Here is a 22,809-nt window from a genome sequence, read left to right on the forward strand (position 1 = left end):
CATTATAGAAAGAACCAAATTAGCTTTATTACAGGCTGAAAAGATACTTTGGTTTTTAGGAACAGAAACACTATTGTGAAACAGGAGAAATCTGTTCATTCTAATTTCATCACAGAAAATGAAGACCTGGAGCAAAAAATAATTTTTCTTTAGGTGCTTCAGAATTGATCAAGCAGTTAATCATTACAATTTGAGGTGATCCCATCAAATCCCTCCCAAATAGTGGTTAAGTGAGTCTCTATTATAATCTGAAACCTGCCATTAACTTGAAAACCATTTGTGCTGCGATCCACATCTTCCCAATCTGTGTGTTTTGCAACCTGCCCCCAATAACGGTCAGTCTCACCTCTGCCAGAAAAAAGTTAGAGTTGCTGTTTTAAAGTTCTCCCATTTCTAAACTTTATTCTTTTTATTAAAATATCCCAGTGAGTTCTGACTAAAGTTTCTTTTTCTCTGTATGTAAAAATTCACCAGGATGTCTCTCAGCTTTTGCCAAGTAACCATATCATCTGTTTGATGTCCACCTTCCTTCTTTCCAGCAGCCGCTTACCCTTTTGTGCAGTTACATGCACATTTGTATTTTGTCATGTCTGAATTCAGAACCAGAGTCTGGAGATGCCAAGTACGTGCCTAACTTGACTTTTGTGAAAAGGAGTGGAGTTGAGCATATGGCTACATGGTTCCTATGTAAAATAAAAAATGCCATTCAGCAAATTTATTAGGGCTTTATAGTGAATTATCTTCAGTAGTTGCACTAAAATACAACTCAGAAAAGAAGACTCCATAGCAGAGACTACCTAATGGAATAGGCTTTTTGCATGTTTTGTCTTTGCTGGCTAATTTACAGCATTCCATAACTTCCAAAAACATCTCTGAATTGTCCTCTGAAAGCCTTTCATCCTGAAAGGTACTAGGAAACCACACTGTTTGCTGGCATTGGCATGAGTCAGGGTGCTCAAAAGCTGCCCTTTGGGTGCCCAGGTCGTTCCTTTGAATCAAGGGGTTTTATCATAACAAAAACACACTTAGGGAGGGTTTCTCCAGACTGCTTTAGTACTTCGGGACTATTCTGCTTCGAAAAACTGGAAAGCCCCTGTTGCACTACCATAAACTAGTCATTAGAAAAACGAGATGGAAGAGGGGGGATGGATACTATCTTACATGTCTCCAGTCCCACTAAGGAGCATGCATGAACTATGGCTTGCAGGAGGAAGATGTGCCCAGTGTTTTCCTACTCAGTTTCCTCTCCTAACCAATCTTGCTTTAGGTGTGAGCAGGGTTTCACCTTTCCTGTGCTGTAAGAAGAGTGATTAAAAGCAAATGAGAGAAGGTGAGTCAACAGTGACTAAAGACCACGTATAAATTCCTAACAAATGGCTGGCATGGGAGATAAATAGAAGAAACATGAAGGAGCCTGATTTTACTCTGAGCAACACTTTATCTTCACAGAGACGTCACCACTGTGTTATATCATTTCCTCTCCAGATATGGCCATGGAAGAGCAAGCCCTTCCCATAATGGGACGGCACAACCAATTGGGATATTTTTCATGGCTGCCTTGGGAGTGCTATCAACCATAACAGAGCAAAGATTCAGGGCAAGAGGTGTAAAGCAGGGAGAAGAGCTAATAAATTACCTTTGCAATAGTGTGATCAAGCTAAGCCCACCAAAAAAAATGATAGGTGAGGTAAGAGTTTGTTCAGGAGCTGTGTCCTGCCTGAAGGGTATAACCAAGCAGTCAGGTAGATAGGAACAAACTTGCAACACTGGATTTTTTTTTTGAGGGCTTGTGTTATCCTTGATAAAAATCTTGTTGGTATTTGGGGCAAAATGGCTCTACTGGACATTTAGACTGGCTCTGCCTATGCTCTTCCGTTACTTCTCTGCCAAAATCCTGGCTCTTTTTTATTCTTACTCCATATAAAATGCTCTGGCCTGGATACATCCCTCAAACTTTTAGGCATATTTTTTTGCAACACCTGTGCAGAAGCGACTCTGCTCCTAGCGGGACTAAGCTCCTTCAGGGCCCCCCATCCCATGCTGTGCCAGCCCTGCATAAACTGCTGCTAAGCCCTGTTCCCTGCTAAGCCCCTGCTGTGTGGGTGCCCTTCTCTGCTGCTGGATCAGGCCCTGTGCAAAGTCCAAACATGTGCAGCCTGGACACAGCAGTGACGGTCACTGTAGGGCTGCACATATCTCTAGCCTTCCTTGTAAAAGTCTCCAGAATAGATGACTTATGCAGAAAGAGGATCAAATAAAATTTAAACTTCTAGAAGAAGCCCTGTTTATTTGATATTTTTGCTGGAGAAACACCCCCTTTACCCCCAGTTAATTCACACTGATTTTTAGAAAATAAGCTCTTTTGCAGGATCTTGCAAGATGGCAGGAGCCAAAGGACTGAGCAGAGCCTTGTGTTGCAGTTAGAGTTCAAAAAGGTGAGTTCCCCTGAGAGGGAAAGATTGGTTTTCTTGTTTAATGTCATCTGTTGTTTAAACTTAGGGATTTGAAGCGTTCATTTCACTTTTCTTTTTTTCTAAATATGTTTATCTTCATGTCTGAAATATTTTGTGAACTTTGCTTTTTCTGTCCCTGTGAAGGGTATCTTTTAGATAAGTTCTTGTTGCTTGTGTTTCCCATCTATAATTGCAGGGATGTAAGAGAAAGAATGCGCATTTTCATAAAGCAGTCATCTGACATGAAATTATGGTAAATGTATTTGCTCTGCCTGTTCCCTCTTTATATTGACTTTCCATTAATATCCTGGCATAAACATACATATGCATGTATATATTTATGCATTGCCATGACTGGCAACAGATAAAATAGGCTAATGATACAGAATGTTGAGGGGTGGGGGCCAGTTCCAAACTCTTTAATGTGTTTTTCTAAACTTTTTGACCACTTAAGTGGGTATAAACAAGCACGTGACAACTATGTTCACTCAGAGCCAGATGAAGGATTTAAATTTCAGTTTTCAGATGATAAATGCTGCAATGAGTGATGCAAGTGATGAAAATTAGTTGCAGAAAATTAAAAAAAATGTATCCAAAACCATTGCAGACTCTTTACTTGCTGTTTGCAGGGAGAAAGCAAAATTCATTAAATAAACAATTAGATCCAAATTATTTGTCCAGTTGCTGAAGGAGCTAACAGGGTGCCTGGACTTGTGTACTAGTTTGGTTACACCTTTAATAATGAAGAGAGCAATGCAGAAAAGGTGGGATTTTTCTTAGAAGGAAGCACAAGAAATTCCTGAGATGTTATATTCTTTTCCTGAAATTTCCAAACTGGCATTGCCAAAAATCATGGCTGACGCACTCAGCAGAGAGTAAACAAGGCTGGTCAATGCAGCGGGGCAAGGAGTGCTGCAGCACAGCATTGGGTCCTCGCGCCTGCCATGCAAGGGTGTCGGGAGAGCTTCGCATGGTCCTCTCTGCTGCAATACAACCAAACTGCTTTGATCCTTTTCCACCATGAGGGGAAAGGGATGGCACAAAGTGCTTGGAGGGTTGTTGGTGCTGCCCCTTCAGGGATGGCCATGGGGCTGCTGGTGCTGCTGGTGGTCTGCATGCACCAGCCTCACCACCTGTGTTGGTAAGAAAAGGCTAAAAGGCTTTTCCAGTCTAAAAATAAGCAGCTGGTGTCAGGAGTCTGCTCATGGGAGCATGTGTCTGATATGTAATTTGAACTTGATTGCAAGGGCCTTGTAACCTCTCCTGGAGCCACTGCTGCCATCCTGGAGCCAGCTCCCCTCTCCCCCAGGTGACTAGGCTGTTTGAAAAACTGGGCTCTGCTGTGCCCCGGACTTGGTCCAGGTATGCTCCAGCCTCCCACCCACCACCTGGGGAGTTATTGGGCAGAGATGGCTCATGGTGCATTACCCTGTTTTAACTCCTTTCCCACTGCTTTGCATTGAGTTACTGAAACCCATTTGTTTGGCAACTGCCAAAACTTGACACTAATGAGGATGAGCAAGGGAAGGGAGAGACCTGTTGTTTCCAAGGGTGAATCTTAACTGCAAAAACTTGATGTTTGCTGCAGACCCCTTTGGCAAAGCTGTTGGTGTCTCGGGATGCTGCTGTTATGAATGAGGCCAACTTGGAAATTAGTTTCTGGATCTTATCATCCTTGCTTGGAATAATTTGGATCTGCAGTGCTTGACCTGAAAATGACAAGGAGAAATTTTTCCTTGCATATTGCTTATGTGCACTGGATGGGACCTTTCCTGGTCCAGACTTTTAATCCAGACATTTAGTTAGAAGAAAAGTGGTACTAATAGGGATATGGGCCAATGAATTTTGGTGTTCATCCCATCACCGAAGTGCTGATGCACAAGTCAGACTGTAACCCTGCTCGTGGGACTGGCTGAGAACGGTTTCCATGCAGCTCAGAGAAGCTATGTCCATCTTGGTCCCATTTTATAGCATGAAAATCAGAGTGGTTTTGGAATATGTAGTTGGAAAATCAGGTGCAGCATTGATCCAATTTCCATTTTGTCCAAATAACCAGATCTTAGAGAGGGGGGCTCTAATGGAAACTGGTTTGGCAGGCAATGAGAAGAGGCCCAGTCAGACTTCTCCAGTACCAACAAACTCTCCTGGCCTTCTGTATAGTTCAGAACCATCTCTCCAACTCAGGGACCCCCTTGGCTATGGGATTTCTGTGTCACAAAGGCTGGCTCTGACAAACATTTTTAGAATCACCATCTGTCAGCTTTTCCTTCAGGGATCCCCATTTACAATAGCTTGTATCCAGGCCATGTGCAAATCCCACTGGGCTGAAACTTGGCCCTGCGCAAGGTTGGCCTGGATGCAATTAACAAACACAAAATTTATTCAATTTAGTTTGGCCAAAAATATAAGATTCTTTTGTTTGCAGATGCTGAAGTTTAGATGCCTTTCCAAACTTATCAAGGACAAGGGAACCACTTCGGAGAAAATAACAGCCGACCCCAAAGTCATCCTAGAATTCAAATTGAACTGGAAACCTATGCACCAAGTAGTTTGTGAAGCTTAGAAATGGAGTCCGTTTTTTCTGATTACTTTTATTTTCGCTGCTGTCTCTGAACTTCATTGTTCTAGCTGGGCTCTAGACAGAAACACTGAAACATCAGAAGAAGAAAATGAGCATTTGCAGCATCTAGTGGGGCCCAGCAGGAAGTATCAGAAATCTCCTGGGAATTTTTCAGTTCCAGAGATTTGGAGAAATGTCTGACCCAAATCCCAGAGGTTGGAGAGTTAGGAGTGTCATAGGAGCGTGTCTAAATTGCTTTGGTCTGGTGATCTGGCTGGAAATCTTGTAAGAGCAGGATCTGCCTCTCTTGATTGTCCATCCAGGCTCTCCATTTTTTAGGTCTTATCTGCCAGACTCACGCATGATAACCCTTATGGTGCCTGATTTATCTGTCTCAGAAAGATGAAGAGCTGAATCAGTCCTGCATTCACATCTTTGTTTCCCAGTTCCCACAAAAGCGCCAGACCACTTAATTTATTCCCATCCTCCATGCAGGTACTCCATGATTATAAAACAGAATTCATATCTAGGACGTGTGCTTTCTTCAAGCACTTTTAACCCCTATCTACTCCACTGACCCCTGGTCCAGGGAGGTTGCAATACTTCTACCTGAGCTGCGGGGTGGGGTGAGGAGCTGAAGGAGAGGTCCTTTACACAAACCTAGCAGCAAGCAGGCCTGGGGCAAACAGCTAATACAGTGCAAGAAGGATCAGCATGGTGTTAAATACTTGCATATAAGCATCTCCCAGACTGCATTACTCTGAGAGGTAACACGGGAGCATTTTGCAAAGATTATTTTTATTAGTTAAAGGGAAGATGCCCCAGCCATCTCCAATGAAGCAAACACCCAGATGTGCTTGGGACGTTTGGCCACCCCTTCTCTGTACCTCCCAAACCTCCCTAATGTTAGAAGAGGGCGAGCAGATTGGGTGCGATAAACATGCCCAGAACACTCCACAGCAGCAAGGCCCATTGCTGTCAGAGTAGTTAGTATGCTGGGGCTGTGCGGTTCCTCTGCCATCTTCATTCACCTTAGAAATGTGGAGTTTGAATGGTTTATCTCTATTAATCACCAGCTCAAAAAGCTTTGTGCACCAAGGGCCGCAGATAATTAACTTCACTATACTGCTTGTCTTATCAGTATCAACCTCTTGTCCTCCTGTGAAATAGTTAAAACCATCAGCCCCTTTTTACTTTTCCATTTAACTCTAATGCTTTAACACTGATGTTCTAAATGGCCCTGCGATTCATACTTATTAGACAAACCTTTCTTTCTGCATCTCTTATATTTTTTGATAATTGGCCATGTACGTTTCTAAGGGGCTCAACAGCTTTTCATGCCACTATACTAATAATTAAAGGTTTCTCACAGCCTTTCAGATTTCTCTTTACCTTCTTTTCTTTGATAAGTATAATTTGCTGTTTAACTGGAGAGGGGGGGAGAAAAGTGGTAGTAACAATAGGCTGTCTGCATAGCAAAAGGTTTTGTTTAACAAAATTCTCTAATTTTAAACAAATTTTCATTGTTTCCCTATTTTTGTCCCTTCTCTTGCTGGAACTCCCCCTCCTTTCCACACTAAAACATTCTAACAGTCTAGTGAGAGGAAAGGGGGAGGCAGGATGCGGAAGCAAGACATGGTGGAAGCAGGATGATGATGGGGGCTCCGTTCTTCATGATGCTCCTTGGTTTAGCCCTTTGCTTTGCTAATGTCCCCATCCCTACCACTCATTTTCCCCAGGAGAGCTGACCTAGGACAAGTCCCTGCTCCACTGGGGATGGCAGCCCAATGTTGCACTGCCTGTCTATGCCAAGGTGGGGACAGTGGATCCAAGGGAGGTTGCTTGTGCATCATTCCTGCCCAGCAGCACTCTCCACTCACTGTTAGGAATGCCTGGGCACTGGGGCTGGGTGCTGCAGACTGGTCAGATGACGTCCCATGAGTGTCAGCCCTTTGTGCATTCTCTTACATTGTACATGCTAGAAACCCCTTTCCAGTGTGGCTCCCCACAGAAACCCTCCCCAATTGCCTCTGACACCAGCAGTCAGTGGTGTTGCCCCAGCTCCCTTTCGGGTCCTCTCGGCTCTCCCAGTGGGTGCTGTGGCTATTGCCTTGTGGCACTGCCAATGGGGCATCCCTCGCATGGTGCTGTTGGAGTTTCAGCCTTTCATGTCCATGCACCAGATTGTTTTTAAGGGCCCTTTCCTCCTAGAGTTTTTCCTAGTCTCATCCCTCTGCCACCTAACCCCATGTCCTACCCTCCATGCTAGCAGGATGTAAATGTGGGTGCTTGTGCACCTGATGCTTACACTATCCAGAAGCATTTCTCCATTTTGTGCAGCTTTATCTTCTGCCTGTCTCTTCCACAAGCCCTCCCTGCAGCCCCTGTTCCAGAGAGCTTTCCCTCCTTCTCCCACTTGCATTATTTGAGTTTTTCTTTTTTTCTTTTTTCCCTCAGGTTCTCCAGTTCCCACATCAATGTCTTCTCTCTCCCATCCTTAGGTCTGTTCACTCTCAGCTGATCTCTTCCATCCTCCCTGTGCAGGGACCCTGTCAGGGGGGTGACACAGGTTGGGGCTATCCTTGGCCCAAGTGCTAGAGCCATCCCATATGGAGAACAGCCTAAAAGACTCCTCAGGGGCACCACCCTGCATCTGCAGAGGATAAAGAGGCTTTTAGATAACCCCTTAGACCTTCTTTCAGCCCCAGCCATGGGTGAGTTCCACCTTGCCAACAGAGGGAGGATCTTGGGTCTGAAGGAGCCCCATTACTGCCATGGCCATCTCTGCTTCCCTAGATCTTGCCTGGCTCAGGAGATGTGTTTTGGGGGTCTTGGAGGTAGTGGTATGGGGGGAGGATGGGATCTGGAGTACAGAAACTCTGCTGCTCTGACAGCCCATCTGGCTCCATTCATGTAGGTGAGACCATTTGAGCTCAGAAGACCCAATGTCTTTGGTCTTCGCTAAAGCTACTCTGAAAAGTATTACTCAATAGCTCCCATTCTAATTTTTAAATTAATTCACTCCAACTGCCTATCTCTTCCCATGTACATAGATTCAGCTGACATTAATGCTCTTGTGGGACATACGCTAGCATACACTCCTAAACCCTAGCTCCTGGAGCTGTGTGATGGGAGGCACTTTAGCTTTCCTTCAAAAAAAAAAGTTTATACAGTTGAGCAGAGAAGGATGGAAGTGTGACCTCAGTGCTCTGAATTTATTATACAGAGAAAAACACCCAACATTGTGTTTTAAGACTTGTGATTTTTACAGCACTTCTTGATGCAGGGAGGAAGTGGGAGCAAAGGGAAAATCTAAGTGCTAGGTGCTAGAGGACCCCTTTGCTTAGCTCCCACTAGGACTGGGGAGGAGGGTGGGATGTCTCCCATATCTCCGTCAACTGCTGGGGGTTAATAGGGGCACTCAACACACACAAGCACACTCTAAGCAGGGTCAGGGGGCAGCCAGCACATTGTGACCTAAAATTTCACAGCTTTTAGTCATTTCATGTTAGGTGACCCCATTTCTCTTTGGCCAACTGCCTTGCCCGGTGCCCATGCCTGGGGTGCATGGTTCTGCAGGAGCCTGGTCAGTCCCCTCTGAGCACTGGGGACAGTCATGAACCCCTGCACAGTTGCACTCTTTGCCCTTATATTCCATATCCCAAACTGCTTTCCAGTATCACAAGGGGAAATAAAAAGCAACAGTGGCTGTTGAATTATTGGCCCCTGCCCCTTCTGCCATCTCAAACAGGACAGCTTGAAAATGCTCAGTTCCAGGTAATTTGTATTTTAACCCACCAGGTCCTGGTGCTGTGTTGCAGTATGACAAACCCTTTCAGCTCACCATGGGGCCCTGGCAGCATCCAGGCTGCTGGATCACCAGCAACCCGACCCTGGTCATCCCCACATGTCACCGTCTGTCCCTTCCAGGGATTTATTTTCGGTAACTGTGATGTGAATAGAAGTAAGATCTTTTCCTTAGCTTAGACCAACATCCCTGGGAGTTCTCACTGATGCTTCAGTTTTCTCCCCTTCCCTTGAGATGAAGCTTTGAGGGCAATTCTCTTATCTCTGCTTGTTTTGTTTTGGTATCTTATGCAGCAGAGTGTCTCAAGGTCTCTCTCCTCTTTCCTCCTTTCCAGTTGTCTGTCTTCCTCCATCACTTTGTCATCCTCAGCTGCTTGTTAGTCTCTATGATTTCTTCCTCCTTCTCCCTAGTTGGTCAGTCTGTCATTTTTCCTCAGTAGTCTATGCTCCTTTCTCTCCTACTTCTTCTCTGTCTCTCTTTCTCCTTCGTTCCTCTCTTTCGTTTTTCCCCCCTAGTGTCGGAACTTCTTTCTTTGATTCCCCCCCCTCCACCTCCCACCCTTTATAGTGCTGTTATCTGTGATTTTGGCAAAGAGCACATTTATTGGGGAGGAATATCCCCATGGCAACGCAGCAGATGGTGACTTTTGATTAGCTTGGCTTTTTTTTTTTTCCCCCGACTGCCAAATCACAATCCGTCTTTGAAATTAAATCAGGCTGTGATAGCATCAGTTGTTCTGGAGAGGGGACGAGAGAGAAACAAGACTGAAGTATTACAGCAGGAGCCAGGATGTAATGCAAATTTGTGTTTTTTAACCCCAGCAATAAAAACCCCTGTTCATTCCGGAAGCAGGAGGAACCACGAGAGAGAAAAATAAAATAAAAAAATAAGACTTTTTAAAAAAATGGTATCACCCCACATGGGCTTCTCATTCTGACCACGCTGGAGTGTATCTCTGTAACACCCATGTCACTTCTTGCCAAGTCACCTGGTGCTGCTGGGCCTCATTTTGCGGCTGTTTAAACACCATTGAGGGTTTTCCTCGTGTCATGGGTGATGGGAAGAGACCAGGTTCTTAGCTGAGCAATTCAAGCAACTATTTATTTAGAGGGGTGCAGTGTCCAAAGTGGGAAGAAAAGCATTAGCAAGCAGCAGAAGGAAGGAAAGAAAGCAGCTCCTGGAAGGCATTGGAAGGAGGTGAGAGGAATTCAGGGTAAAGTGGGGAAACAGAGAAGCTAGAAAGGGTATCAAGGGCATGGGAACGTGAGGAGCTGTCTGTAATGGCACCAGGGAGGTCTGAGTCTGGGGAGGGAAGGGCGCAAAGTTCTGCCAGCCACAAAGAGTGAGTTACAGGGCATAGCCCCATGGAAGATGGGAAAGCAGATACTGAAGTCAAACGGTAAAGAACTTTCTTGAATGGTTCAGAAGTGGGTGGTATTCAAGTCCAATGAGCTCCTTTGCCTGGTGCTTTTTTGGAGGGTGACCAAAGGTGAATGCAATTGAGTGCTAATCATAGCCAAAGATAAAGGAGGACTTGAAAATGAAAGCTGCAGAGAGGAGATGACTAATGACCCAGCAATTTCATGGGAACTGACGCGTTGTCTCAGGCTGCAAGTCTGCCGGACCGCTATCTCCAGTTACTAATGTTCTCCATACAGGAGTTTAGAAAGCGGTTGTCTGGTCTCTGCGCTGGCTCCTTCGGATGCAGTGAGTTCAGCAGTTATGGCTAAAGGTAAATAAAAGGTCACATTCAGTCTTGGTGAGGTTCAGCTGAGAGGGTGGAGTCTCATCAGAAACAAAGTGCCTCAAGGATTAATATCCTTTCCTTTCTGGGGTTGTAGCATGCGTATTTTCTGGTACTGTGGAGACCAAACACACATGAGCACTTGGTATGCTTCATATGAGCCTTGAGATACTCAGACTCTGTCACTAGGCTCTCTTTTGCCTTTGCAAAGAGGTTTTAACTTTCAGTAACATAGCCCACAAAAGATGCTTCTCCTGGAGGTGTGATTTTAACATAGGGTTCGAACCTGCACCCTTCTGCAAAAATCTTTAAATATAGAGGGTTGTCCTGACCCTTACATTAAGAGAAATAATACAGAAGTTCCCGCTACACTTTCTGAAAAGCAGTCCATATTCTCTTGCTTTTTAGGAGCTATGGGTCACCACCATGTCTCTCCTACTGCTATTTTAGCCAAACCAGTGCTTTTTCCTGCTCTGCTCCAGGGGACTCTGCAAGGCTTTCTCAAGTTCTTCCAGGACAGATAAAATATTGCTGCAGATTGTTGTTGCTTCTGTTGGAGACCTCAGTCCAGGCGTGTTCTCTGTATGCCATGTGTTAGATCTGATGATCTTTGAAGAGAAGATAAGATTTGGGTGCAGGAGATAAGTCAGGTAGGGACACCACTGGAGCTTAATTGCCAAGAGATATCTCAAGGCCTGATTCTTTCCTGTGAGACATAGGTACAAGGGAGACCTCCAGTCTACAGGGTTTCACGTATTGGTGGAAAGCATCAGAGAAGTGTTTCATGAGCACAGTGAGATCTAAACCCCTGTTTGAATCTCAGATGGCTAGTTGGGGAGGTCTAACCTATGGTTCATTCTGCTTAGACGGTAATCCTAGTTTAGACAAGTATTTGTATCTGTTGGGTGCTGCTTCTCCCTGTTTTGGTCAGATTGCTGCTTGGATTCTTGCCCCAGGCTCGTTGCCAGTGTTTGTCTGTCCCCAAGTCTCTCTCTCTCCCTTGCTTGCATCTCCCCTTGCCCTGCACAAGTGCCTTGCAACCATGCTCTTCTCATCTCTCAAATGCAGCTCCTGGGGTCTGGTTGGCACCCAACACACCTTTCTGTAGGGACTGCATATCACATGCCTGCACAATTACTCTGCCCTCTGGTATCATTGTGCCCCAGCTGGTAACCTCTAAGAGGGTGTGGGAGCTGCCGATGGATGGAAGCCAGACCTGCCCTGTGTCCTGCCCCTGCAGCTCATCCCATTAGTACAGCATACGTTTCCCAAGCGGTCCCAGCACGGCAAGCATGGCATCCTCAGGGCTGCGATCCAGTCTGTAAAGCTGCACAAAACAAACCGGCTGTGACACCACGGCAGAGTGCTTGAGCCTCTCCGGCTTGACACCACATCGTTATATATTGATGCCATGACACCAACGCTCAAAATAGAATCAGGACAATTTGATTTCCTGCAGATCTCAGGATGGGGTCATAAAAACGGAGACTGTTCTGGAGAAATGGGATAGGGTGGAAATGTTTGTAGTGACATCACAGCCACTTCCATGCCAATGGCCTCCTACCGCTGCAAACATGTGATTGTGATTTTGCTGCACGCTCCATCAGAAAAGAGCCAGGCTGGCCGGGGAGGGAGAGGGAGGGAGGAGAAGGGACGGAAATATTCTGGTTTTGTATCTCAGTTCAAATATCTGACAAAAGCCTCACAGCCAAGGGTGCTGAGTGATCAGGAGTGGGTCCATGGAGTGGAAACTGCTGCCAGATCAGTGGAGCTCAGGGGTCTGAGGCAACCTCACTGCAGGCTGAATAAGGACCTTTGATTTTATGGTGGAGGATCCTGGTCTGCATTGGGTGCTTTATTGAGAGTTGAGTGGTCTCATTGTACTCACTCTTCCTTACTGGTCCTGTTTACTTCTAAAGTCACTTTTCTTTACAAGAAAAACCTACAGCCCTGAAAGATGGTTGCTAAAGCCACTGTGTGGCTGCTGTCTTTTAGAGGTTCCCATTATAGAGAGGAACAGACATCAGTGTTGGAGTTTCACCCACAAAGCTGGGAGTGGGGGGAGGGATTTAAGTTCCTGGAGGTAGAGAAGGAAAGAAGGGAGAAAAGAGAGGAAAGAAACAATTCACCCCAGAAAACAAAACTAGTTTGAGTCTGAGGAGGTTGAAGGAGGAAATCTCATATCTGTTGCCCCACAAAAGGCACTGACGGCTGCAAAGCCCATCTTGGTAGCAAGGTCCTTCCCAAGAAATGGCCTGCAGAAATCAGCCCTGGCTGTGTCCAGCACATGCAACCTTGGGGGCTGCGGAGGGGAGCAGTATCTGCGAAGGGGGCAGGGGAGCAAAGGGATCCAGCTAATGCACCCATCTATCAGATTAGGCTGTCAAAAAACCAAACCACTTCCATCACTGTCCGAGGAGACACTCTCAATCCCTGCTTAAATGGATGGCAGTCCTGTTGTTGCCACTCCAGGGAGAGGGGCCACTGCCACCACAGTGTGCAGCAGGCTGCTTGTTTAAAATCCTATTAGGCAGAGACTAACAGTTGCAAAGAGAAAGCAGGTATCCCCTAGTGGGGATTTAAAGATGTTTAGACATAATTGGATTTTCCAAGCAGATGTCATTATTGTTAAACAGTTGCCCACTTGATATGTTCAAGTTGTTGGCTGTAATTGCTAAAATTAGCAGGTCTGCATAGAGCAAAGGTCAGTCAGTTAATATTGTGATTTAGTATTTTATGAAGTAATTCCAAATGCTTTTATGTATGTTTTTGTTTTTGCAGCCTAAGCCCACATTAAAGTAGTTGTGGGGCCTGCTAATAAAATAATGACTCAGCCTCTCCATGCAGGCTGCCGGCCGGGCTTGGCGGCAGCGCTCAAGCCGCCTTCACTCCCTGCTCTTCCTGGTGCTGCAGGCCAGCCGGGGCCATGCGCTTGGGTTTGGTGCTGCAGTCAAACCAGGGCTTCGAACTGCCCCCCAGTGTGATGGGTTAAAGTAGAGCTGGTGTTCCAAATGAGCCCATCATGTCCGGCAGTGGCTGAAAGGATGAGGGGCTGGGTTTCCATTGGCAGCTGAGCAAAAGGCTCTGCCACTGGTACCTGTGATGGATTGACTGCACGTGTAAGTGCATGCAAGTGCCTTCGGCCATAAGCACACCTGAAAGACACACCACTGACCAGGCAAAGTCCCAAAATACAGCTTTTTAGAGGGAGGATGCATTTCTGGAAGAGGAACAGAGAACTGGAACTGGGCAAGGCAAAGGCTCCCGGCTTGTGCTGTGGCTGGACATCTGGTGCTGCCTCCTCCGGTGCTGAAGCTGCTAAATGGCATGAGAAAAAGCCTTAAAAACTTCCTTGAAGGTGTTAGTGTTTCGCTGGCAGGCTCAGTGTTAGTCTGTTCCCATGTCCTGGGACAGGCAAGGGTTTTCTTCCGAGGCAAGGTTTGCTGGGGTTCATTTATCTTTCTCTGTAACAGAGATGCAACCTGTTTCCATGGGTGGTTTGGGCACACCTGGCAGATTTCTTGCTATTGCAGGAATGCGGGACTTTTCTAATGCAGTCTGACCTTCTCTCTTACCTTTTTTTTTAAACTCAGCTCTTTTGCTCACAGAAAGTGCTGTGAGGTGTTTTGTGGCCTGCAGTGCACAGGGAGGTGTGGAAGAGGATCTGCAGGTCCTCCTGGACTGCACACTTACTGGGTGAGCTGGGTCCCTTCCCAATCCATGTTCCTGGGTTCCTAACAGCAGGTTTTGGTACATGCAGCTGCCAGAGCTGCCCCAGGAGCTCTCTGCTGCTACAAGTGGCAACGGAAACACTCTGACCCAAGGATGGGAAAAGGAAGTGCTTGCTCTTAGATGTTACCTTACATACTGATATAAGGCAGGGAATTGCTGACCCAAGGCAGGACAGGTATAAGATGTGCATAGATCAGCATTTCTTTGTCTCAGATCAAGAAATATCGATGTGCATACATAAAAATATCCTGTTAGAGATGAGATGGAAGCAAATTTTTAGCCCTAGCAAGCTGAAAAGTTTGAGGAGATGGGAATTTAACTCTGGTCCAGACTTCAAAACATGTTATTTTGATTAAAGACCAAAATGTGGAGTTTGGGGTTTTTTTGTTTGTTTGTTGGTTGGTTGGGTTTTTTTTGGGTGGTGTGTTTGTTTGTTTGTTTTGTTGGTTTTGGTTTTGGTTTTTTTACACCTTGGACTTCCTCTGAAGTAGCTTAAGATAAATCCAGGAAGATATCTCATATGAACATGGTATCCGCAGAGAGAATATCGGTAGAAATACTTACTTGTGTTTGTTCTGACCAAAATAGTCTTTCTGTACCAAGCCCCTTAAATCTTTGCAATCCTTAGACTCCCAATGCCTGCAGGACTGCTGGTGGCTCCCAAACTGTGGAGTATTAGCAGATGCAGTTTGTCTCTGTATCAAGGTTTCTCCTGTTCCCATCACTGCTGGCCTCCGTCTGTGAACCCAGCATGTGTTTAGACTTCTACTTGCCTCCCAGTGCTATGTCTTTTTCTTACTGGGAGAGGGACTCACAGGGACTTAGCAGCCCTTAACGTAACAAACACAGTTTTGGTCTGTTTTTCCAAGTTGTGCATGGCATCAGTTGCTAAGGAAGGTGATTTAAGCTACATTTTCCTTTTCAAAAGTAAAAGGTTTTGATTAAGGGTGGCAGTATTCTGGCTGATTTAACTTACTGCTTAATGTTTGTAGTCTTTTACTAATATCACTACCTCACAGTCTCCTTCAAAGTATGGGAGTCTGTTATTCCCATTTTACAGCAGAGGAAACAGATGCAAAGACCTGCCCAAATGCAGGCAGCAATTGCAATCTGGATTAGAGTGAAAATGTCCTTGAACACTAGTTCCAGTCTCCAGGGAGACATCAGTGGGTAGGACAAGCTGGGAAACTCAAGGGGATGTAGCGTGGGACCAAAAATAAGAGTCGTGTAAGATTTTAAATGCCTAAGGTGATCTGGCCAAGCAAGAAACAAGGCTCAGCCATTCATGTCAGCACAGGGGAGGGTGGAAACGTGGGGAGTGTGTTCTTTAGCTCAGTGGAGGATGAAAGCAGCATGCTGGCGGACTGCACATGAAATGCATTGTGAACTGGCTCTTGCAGCTGTGAGCAAGACAATAAGGATGGTAAAGTACCATCTAAGTCCCCACATCCAACTTTGCACAAAGAGGGAGCTAAACTCAGCCCCCTGGAATCTATTTGCTCATGGTTTGAATTTAGCTCTTTTTCTTTGAACGACTCCAGGCAGAAAGGGACTATAGGTTGTCCCAGTCCAAGAGCCAAATTCACCTTCTCCCTGCCCACTTTCGGCCCCTGAGATACACAGTGCTTCCATCAAGGTCTCTGGTCATAATTTGCAGGGCATTCTCAAGAAAGACCCCATTTTCTTCTACAGTTTGAGGAATGACTTTTTCTTCCTTCCTTTGGTTTTTCCTATGCCAGTCCCTCTCCTCTAGGCTCTGCAGGCCCCACTGAACTTCCCCCACCTTCTTACCTGTGTACAAAAATTTTTTTCAATTAATATGTGTCTAGTCATAGACCAAAGGTAGAATGTTCTTCACTCAGTGTCAGGGCTGTGTATGAGGGTCACAAAAGTCTTTATTCTTCCAGCTAGTAGACTTCAAGATTGGCATTTCAAGGAGTGGGAAGAGGACCTACAGCTTGTCATAGAGCTCTTTTACCTGTCCATCAACCAACCAGCCTGTGTCCTCTTGCTGTATTAATCAACTTGGTCTCTTTGGCAAACTGGCATGGTTGCTTTCACGTATATCTACTATACCAATTTACTGAATGAGCACCATCTATCACCTTACACAGTTAGTAGAGTCCCACTCCGTAGTTTAGCATCACTTCACATCTTTACCTGTGAAGTATTTGTCCCCAGCCATTGAGAAGTCTGCATCGGTTGTGTCATGAACTCAGTGTTTATTAATACTGCTTGTAGTAGATCCCATCCATTGAGCAATAAGAGCACATCCCACAGCTTGCACTTAATGCTTGTGCTGGGGGGCATTATAATTTCCGGTGGTCTCTCCTGTTTATTTTCACAGACCTCAGCTGGCCATCTTCTTCCACTTCTGTTATCTCCTGCCCGTTCTCGATGATTTTCCGGGTGGTGATCCTCTTGCCATTGATCACTTCAGTAGTGGTTAACACTGATCTGACACTGTGTGGCCCAGCTGTGTCCCCACCAAAAGAGGATGTGGACTGCTCACTGGGGCTGAATGAATTCCATGGCATAAATGACTCCATAAAATCAGAAAACAGGCTGGAGCTTCTTCCTCTTCCACTTGTCCTGTGCCAGTTTTCACCATTGTTTCTGATGTTGTCAAAGGTGTCCCAAAAAACATGTTCAAAGGGATCCATCCCTCCAAAGACTCCCCTAAAGACCTCAAGGTCATGGAATAAGTAAGGACAATCAAAGGAGCTGTTATGACCCCCTGTGGCACTTCTTCCTCTGTGGGATCTGCTCTCCTTAACAGACCTGTCATAGAGTGATCGTTTCTGAGGGTCGGACAAAACCGCATATGCTGCAGTGACTGCTTTGAATTTCTTTTCAGCTTCCTCCTTGTTGTTGGGATTCTTATCAGGATGCCATCTGAGTGCCAGTTTGTGGTAGGATTTCTTAATATCATCCTGTGAGGCACTTTTTTGCAGTCCAAGGACTTTGTAATAATCCGCCATCTCAAAGGAAAGGTAGGGCTGTTTGGAAGTTGCCTGGTACCTCTCTCTCACCAAGAATGTGAAGCCCAGGGATGACCAGCATGCAAAGACTCCTGGACACCTAATGCTGCTGCAGTTCTCAGGGGTGGGTAGATGCTCAGTTCATCCCTCGATCTGCTTTGTCCTTTTGCATCATGAGTCCACACAGTGCTGCTTGACGGTATCCTTTCTTTTTAAGCCTGTTCTTCAAAAATTGTGAGATTGTGATCTCAGAGGGGGGTCAGCCAATCATTGCTCAGTTGACCTGACTTCATTCTAGGGTGGAACTGGTTGTCACCGGCCTTATATTTTTAAACATAGACCACACATGTGCCATTGTAGTTGCCTGATGTACCTGTGATGTCACAGCTGTGACGTATGACTTTGTCAGATGTTATTTTTTTTGCCTGTACCTGCCCAAAGGTGGAATTCTCAGATACTCAGTGTGGTTTTGTGTGCAGTCCAGGGAAGCGTGGTGTAATGAGTTCATATTACCCCTATGGGGCATGTTACCCTATAGCAGCAGCTATAGGAAAGCTGTTTGCAGTTTGGCAAGAGTGTTGATAAATTGGAGAAGGCTCAGGGAAGAGCCATAAAATGTGATTAAGGGTTTGGAAAATATGCTCTGGAGTGAGATACTCAGGGAAAGCATCTTGGTATTAAAAGAAAGTTCAATGCCAGCTTCATCATAGTCTGTAAGAACCTGCATGGGAACAGAAATTCAATGGTATGGGGATCTTCAGGCTCCCGGACAAAGCAGTTGGAAGGTGTCATTAGCCAAATTTAAACTCAAAATACATTGTACATCTTTCATTATGAAGGTGATGAATCATTGGAACCTCCTCATGTGGCTGTTTTTAAACCCAGTGTGGGCCCTTTTCCTAAAATCATGATTAGATGACCGTCATGATCTCTTCTGAATTTATAGCCAACTCTAACACTTCCAGAAGAGCTTAGCTCTCATGTTGGTACCAAAATGAGTGAAGTCATTAACAACCTTAGCCTCTTTTCTACATGCTTTTTTGGACATCCGTCCCAAGGTGTATGCATGTGTAACAGGGATGTCCCATGAACTCAACATAGGCAAGTTCAGCCTGAGGAGCTGAACTTTGATGATCCAGTCTGGGATTAGGTTATCCTGCATGTTTATGTTCCCTGGATTTGCCATTCCTGTGGGAAATGCAATATCCTCTCAGAGAACTGCATGAAGGAGATCTCCAAGGAAGTGCCAGTAATGAGAACTCATCTGTCTGTAACACAGTGTCGTAAACACCTACTAATGGCAGCATGCGTTGCAGATCACTGCCCTCGTTTCCATTATCCCACACTTTGGGAAGGAGTCAAGAGCCGGCCAGACGAAAGACCATATGTGCAGCGTATGAGCTGGCTGCTGTCCTAACATACATTGTACGTGTGGGGCCATGAAGCCAAGGGACAGCCATGTCAGCCTGTAGAAAGCAATGTGACAGAGGAAGGAAGAGAGGCAATTGAGCTGATGTGTGTTGGGGAAGGGCTTTGTTTTGCTGGTTTTCTCACTGGTCAGTAATGGGACAGTAGTACTGAGATACTTGTCATATTCTGGTGGCAAAAGTTGCTGTAACGCAGCTCAGTGCTGGTCTGGAGGCTGGAGCTGAAGGAATTGTAAGGCAATGAAGGAGCTCATGGTCCCATGGGCTCACCTCAGGGAGATTTTGGCTTTTGCCTCCTTTCGCACAGAGGAGGTCTTTACTTACAGGGCGGTTGTGCCACATGAATGTTTTTTCAAGCTGCTGCTTCCCATTTGAACTCAGAGGGCTCTTTGCATTCCCAAAGTATTCTTCCACACTGAGGGTAGACCCAAGGCTTCATGGCTTGCACACACTGTGGTGCTTTGCTTGAAATCTTCACCAAGGGGACTCATTTATCTGAGTAGTGGTTTGGGTTTTTTTTAATGGTTGTCCATTGGACTTGAAGGTGACCCAAGCTTATCACCCACAACCCACTGAAAGGTGCCAACAGCTCCTAGCCACTGCCATTGTGGTTCATTTACAGACGCTTGGCAGAAATTTCAAGAGCAATTGCTGTTCCTACTCTCTGTTATCTAGAAGGGAAAATGGGACATCAGAGAAGCTGTAGGAGGGTCCCAGACCAGTTATCTTCTGTAGGGAGCAGGGCTGTGCATGGAAGGAAGGAGGTTACTGTACCTTGGGCTGTGTCTTTGCAAAGTGTCTCCTCCTGTACTTGCTTTTGATGAGAGCCCATCTCAGACTGGCTGCCGCACTGGATTATCTGCCTTGGATTTAGTGCATCCTACCCATCTGAAAAGTAGGGAGTGGTTTTCTCCTGTCATCCCCAAATGGGCGACGCTCACTGCCTGTCTGTCTGCTGCCTGCAGCAGGCGTCAGAGATTAGCAGCCATTCAAGAGAGACCACTGCTGTGAGCCAAAAGTGTTTGCAAGGAAAAAAGAAAGGGTCGAGGAGAGGCAGGGAGCACGGGAAATGAGAGACATGCACACATGAAGTAACTAGACCCAAACTAGCCTGGCAGCCCCATCCCTGGAAACCAAGGCTTTGAAATGAGAAATGTTTTTCGTATCTTAAATCTCAAGTACAAACAATAAAAACCAGCCCAGACTGTGTTCTTTGAAGAGAAAGTACGAGTGACCTGAACAGTGGTTATCAGCAGCGTCATTAAGATAAACCCTTAACATGATTTAAAGCATCCGAAACTGAAGGCAGCACTTTCAGATACTAACAAAATGGTCTGACATTGGGGATGAAAATCAATAGTAATCTGATGTCACTAAAAATACTCAAAAGTGTCCCATGGCTGATGGAGGTGAGATTAGTGTAAATATTTGTATTCTAATCAGTGGCACGCGAGGGCTGGAGGCGGCCTTTCTGTCTATTTAATTAATGGAGTGGCTTTTTAAAAGGATCCTAATCATATGTGATTGTATCTGCTTATCAACATTTTTGCTAATTAGATGATATGGAGGCAGTCACTCTGCTAATTCCCTCATCCAAACAGCATATCCTGCACAGATAAAGTACAGTCTCTTTTTAATAAGAAACAATCATGAGACAGACTAACCTTAATGGTGCTTATTATCCGAGGATCTTTGGGATTTTCTCTTCTACCCACCCCCTTCTTCCTTTTCCTTCATTTGCTGCTTCAGTATGCCAGATGGATGCGGATGCAGTGGTCCCTGTCCTCCCCACTCCCCTGCTCCAGGCACTGCCATGTCCAGCCTGCTCTTCCCTCACAGCCAGGCGTAGGTCTGCAAGGGCAGGGGTTGTCAGCCTGGACAGGATAGGAAGCAAAACACAAGACACCAAGCAGCAAAACGCCCCAAGCTTTTGGCCACCCAGACCACAGGTGACCCCAAACTTGCAGCCCCAATCCCTGACATTGCTTTTGTCACCCCAGTGCACCCTGGTCCAGAAAGGATTGAGTGTCTCTGAGTTGTGAAAACTTTTTTCTGTTATTATTACTATTATTATTAGATTGGATATTCTGAAAATTTTCTTCACTGAAAGGGTTATCAAGCACTGGAACAGGGTCCCCTGGGAAGCGGTTGGGTTGCCATCCCAGGAGGTATTTAAAAGACATGTAGATGTGGTGCTCAGGGACATGGGTTAGTGCTAGGTTAACGATTGGACTCAGTGATCTTAAAGGTATTTTCCAACCTAAATTATTATTGTTGTTGTTGTCATTGTTATTATTATTATGTTATCTTCTGTTTTCAAAGGGTCTGAGGGCAGAGAGGGTCTACACAAGTGGTTTCTCACCAGCCCCATTGATCCTGTGACAAGGCTGGAGTCCTTTTATCTAAACCAACATGAGTGGGAGACATTTGTTCCAAGTCCTTTGATTATCCAAACAAACATGAGTTGCAGTTCACCCCGCCAGTCAAACTGTCATTGGATGCCTCCCCCTGGGGCAGACCCATTGGAGGGGTTGCTGCACTCATCACCGCTCAAGCCATGTTCCCCAGGAGCATAGCTGGGGATGGGTGTGTTAGGTTGACCTCCTATGGGGGGACCAGACAGACCTGGCTGTCTTCAGAAGATGGATAAAAAATAAATAGAAAATTTGCCCCAAAGAATGTCTCCTCACCTCTCGAAATATAAGGGCAATGTCTTGATAAGGAGAACCTGTCCTAAACAGGTGTAGCTACCACCCCAAGAGAGTCTGGGTGGACTAGAGGAGAGAGGGGGTAGGTGCGTTGTGGTTTGGAAGGTCAGGAGTTTGCCTGCTGTTTTTGCAGCTGTGAATGTTGAGCAGAAAAGGCTTAAATGACATGGATTCCCACCTCCATGGGCAGAAGGCAGGGTCGGTATGTCCTGTGCACTTGTATGTCAGGCTCAGCATGGAGGTCTGCTGAGGGATGGGAAATGGGGAAGATCTGGGGAGTGCTGGCTGGGAGGGACCCCCAAAGGCTGGAGGCAGAGCTGAAGGAGGATCCAGAGAGCTGGGTCTGTAATGGGCTTTTCTGAGCCTCAGGCTGGGGCTTGAGACTGAACCAAGGTTCAGGCAAGAAGACACCCAGCTTCTGGGTGGTAGCAAGAGGCAGGAACCTCACAAAACCACACTTCTTGGAGGTATGAAGCCAAAGAGAAGGCCTGGCCCTGCTTATTGGAGCCAAGGGCGGAGGGGCAACATTTTTTGGTTTTTTTGTTAGATCATGCCCCATGCTCAGGGCAAGGCCTTGCTCTGGTCTTGGAAATCCCAAACAGTGCTGTAACTTGTGTTCATGGACTGTGACCCCAGCAGAATTCAGAGCACTTTGGTTTCATTGCCTGGGACATATCCTTGTATCATCTGCACTATCCTCATCCAAGCATGACTACACCGAGGTTGTACTTAGCAACATGGTTGGCTGGTCCTTCTATTTATGCTCTTCACCATGGTCCCTGACCCTCCTTCCTCTCCATGCTATGTGCAGGAATAAATTCAATATTGTCCTCTTTGCCAGAGTGTTTTCCCTTTGCCAGTTCCAAGACTGAGGTCTGCAACTTGAAAAGGGGAGGAACTTCTGGGCCAAGGACTGCATTGCAAGCCGTTGAGTCCTGGGGCTTAATGAGGCCCTGCTTATCAGCAGAGCATGCTTATCTGGAGCCCGCTGACAGTGTACCTGCTCCAGCCCCATCGTGAGCGAACATGTTTTACCACCCCATTGCAGGGAGTACACGCGGTTAGGCAGCACGGCTCAGCTGATGTGTGGTAACTCGTGAAGCCGCAGCAACTTTATCACTTCACAACATCCATACATAGCCACAGCCGTGAATCTTCTCAGGGGAAGAAAGGATGATGAGTTACTGTCCTGGGATTTTCTCTCTGTCTCCAGTCAGTGGGAAGTGGTATGCAGAACATTCATTTAATAAACCAGAGGGGAAAAGCTGTAGATCAGCTTCTCATTATTTCAGTGCTGGCTCATGCCATTGCTTGGGTTTGTGCCTGACAGTTCAGTGTGTTATTTGAGGCCACTCAAGCATTCTGCAGAAATGATGCCACCCTCTTCTGAAAGCGT

The 22,809-nt window shown here is 45.9% G+C and overlaps 1 protein-coding gene and 1 long non-coding RNA gene across 2 annotated transcripts in view; one reads left to right on the forward strand and one right to left on the reverse strand.

Annotated features, from left to right (window-relative positions):
• Positions 1–2,179: 2,179 nt before the first annotated feature.
• Positions 2,180–22,809, forward strand: part of LOC142058333 (uncharacterized) — a 36,583-nt gene continuing 15,953 nt past the window's right edge. Inside the window, exon 1 of the long non-coding RNA XR_012660914.1 lies at positions 2,180–2,435. This is a non-coding gene — a long non-coding RNA (uncharacterized LOC142058333). The remainder of the gene's footprint in view (positions 2,436–22,809) is intronic.
• Positions 16,607–17,278, reverse strand: DNAJB8 (DnaJ heat shock protein family (Hsp40) member B8). The gene has a single exon (XM_075095479.1). The coding sequence runs from the start codon at positions 17,276–17,278 to the stop codon at positions 16,607–16,609; it is 672 nt and encodes a 223-aa protein (XP_074951580.1).

Source organism: Phalacrocorax aristotelis, chromosome 6, assembly GCF_949628215.1.
Source record: "Phalacrocorax aristotelis chromosome 6, bGulAri2.1, whole genome shotgun sequence".
In the NCBI taxonomy this organism is placed as follows: Eukaryota; Metazoa; Chordata; class Aves; order Suliformes; family Phalacrocoracidae; genus Phalacrocorax; species Phalacrocorax aristotelis.

Coding starts and splice junctions, on each gene's coding strand:
- DNAJB8 (XM_075095479.1), bottom strand. CDS start 17,278: ATGGCGGATTATTACAAAGTCCTTGGACTGCAAAAAAGTGCCTCACAG.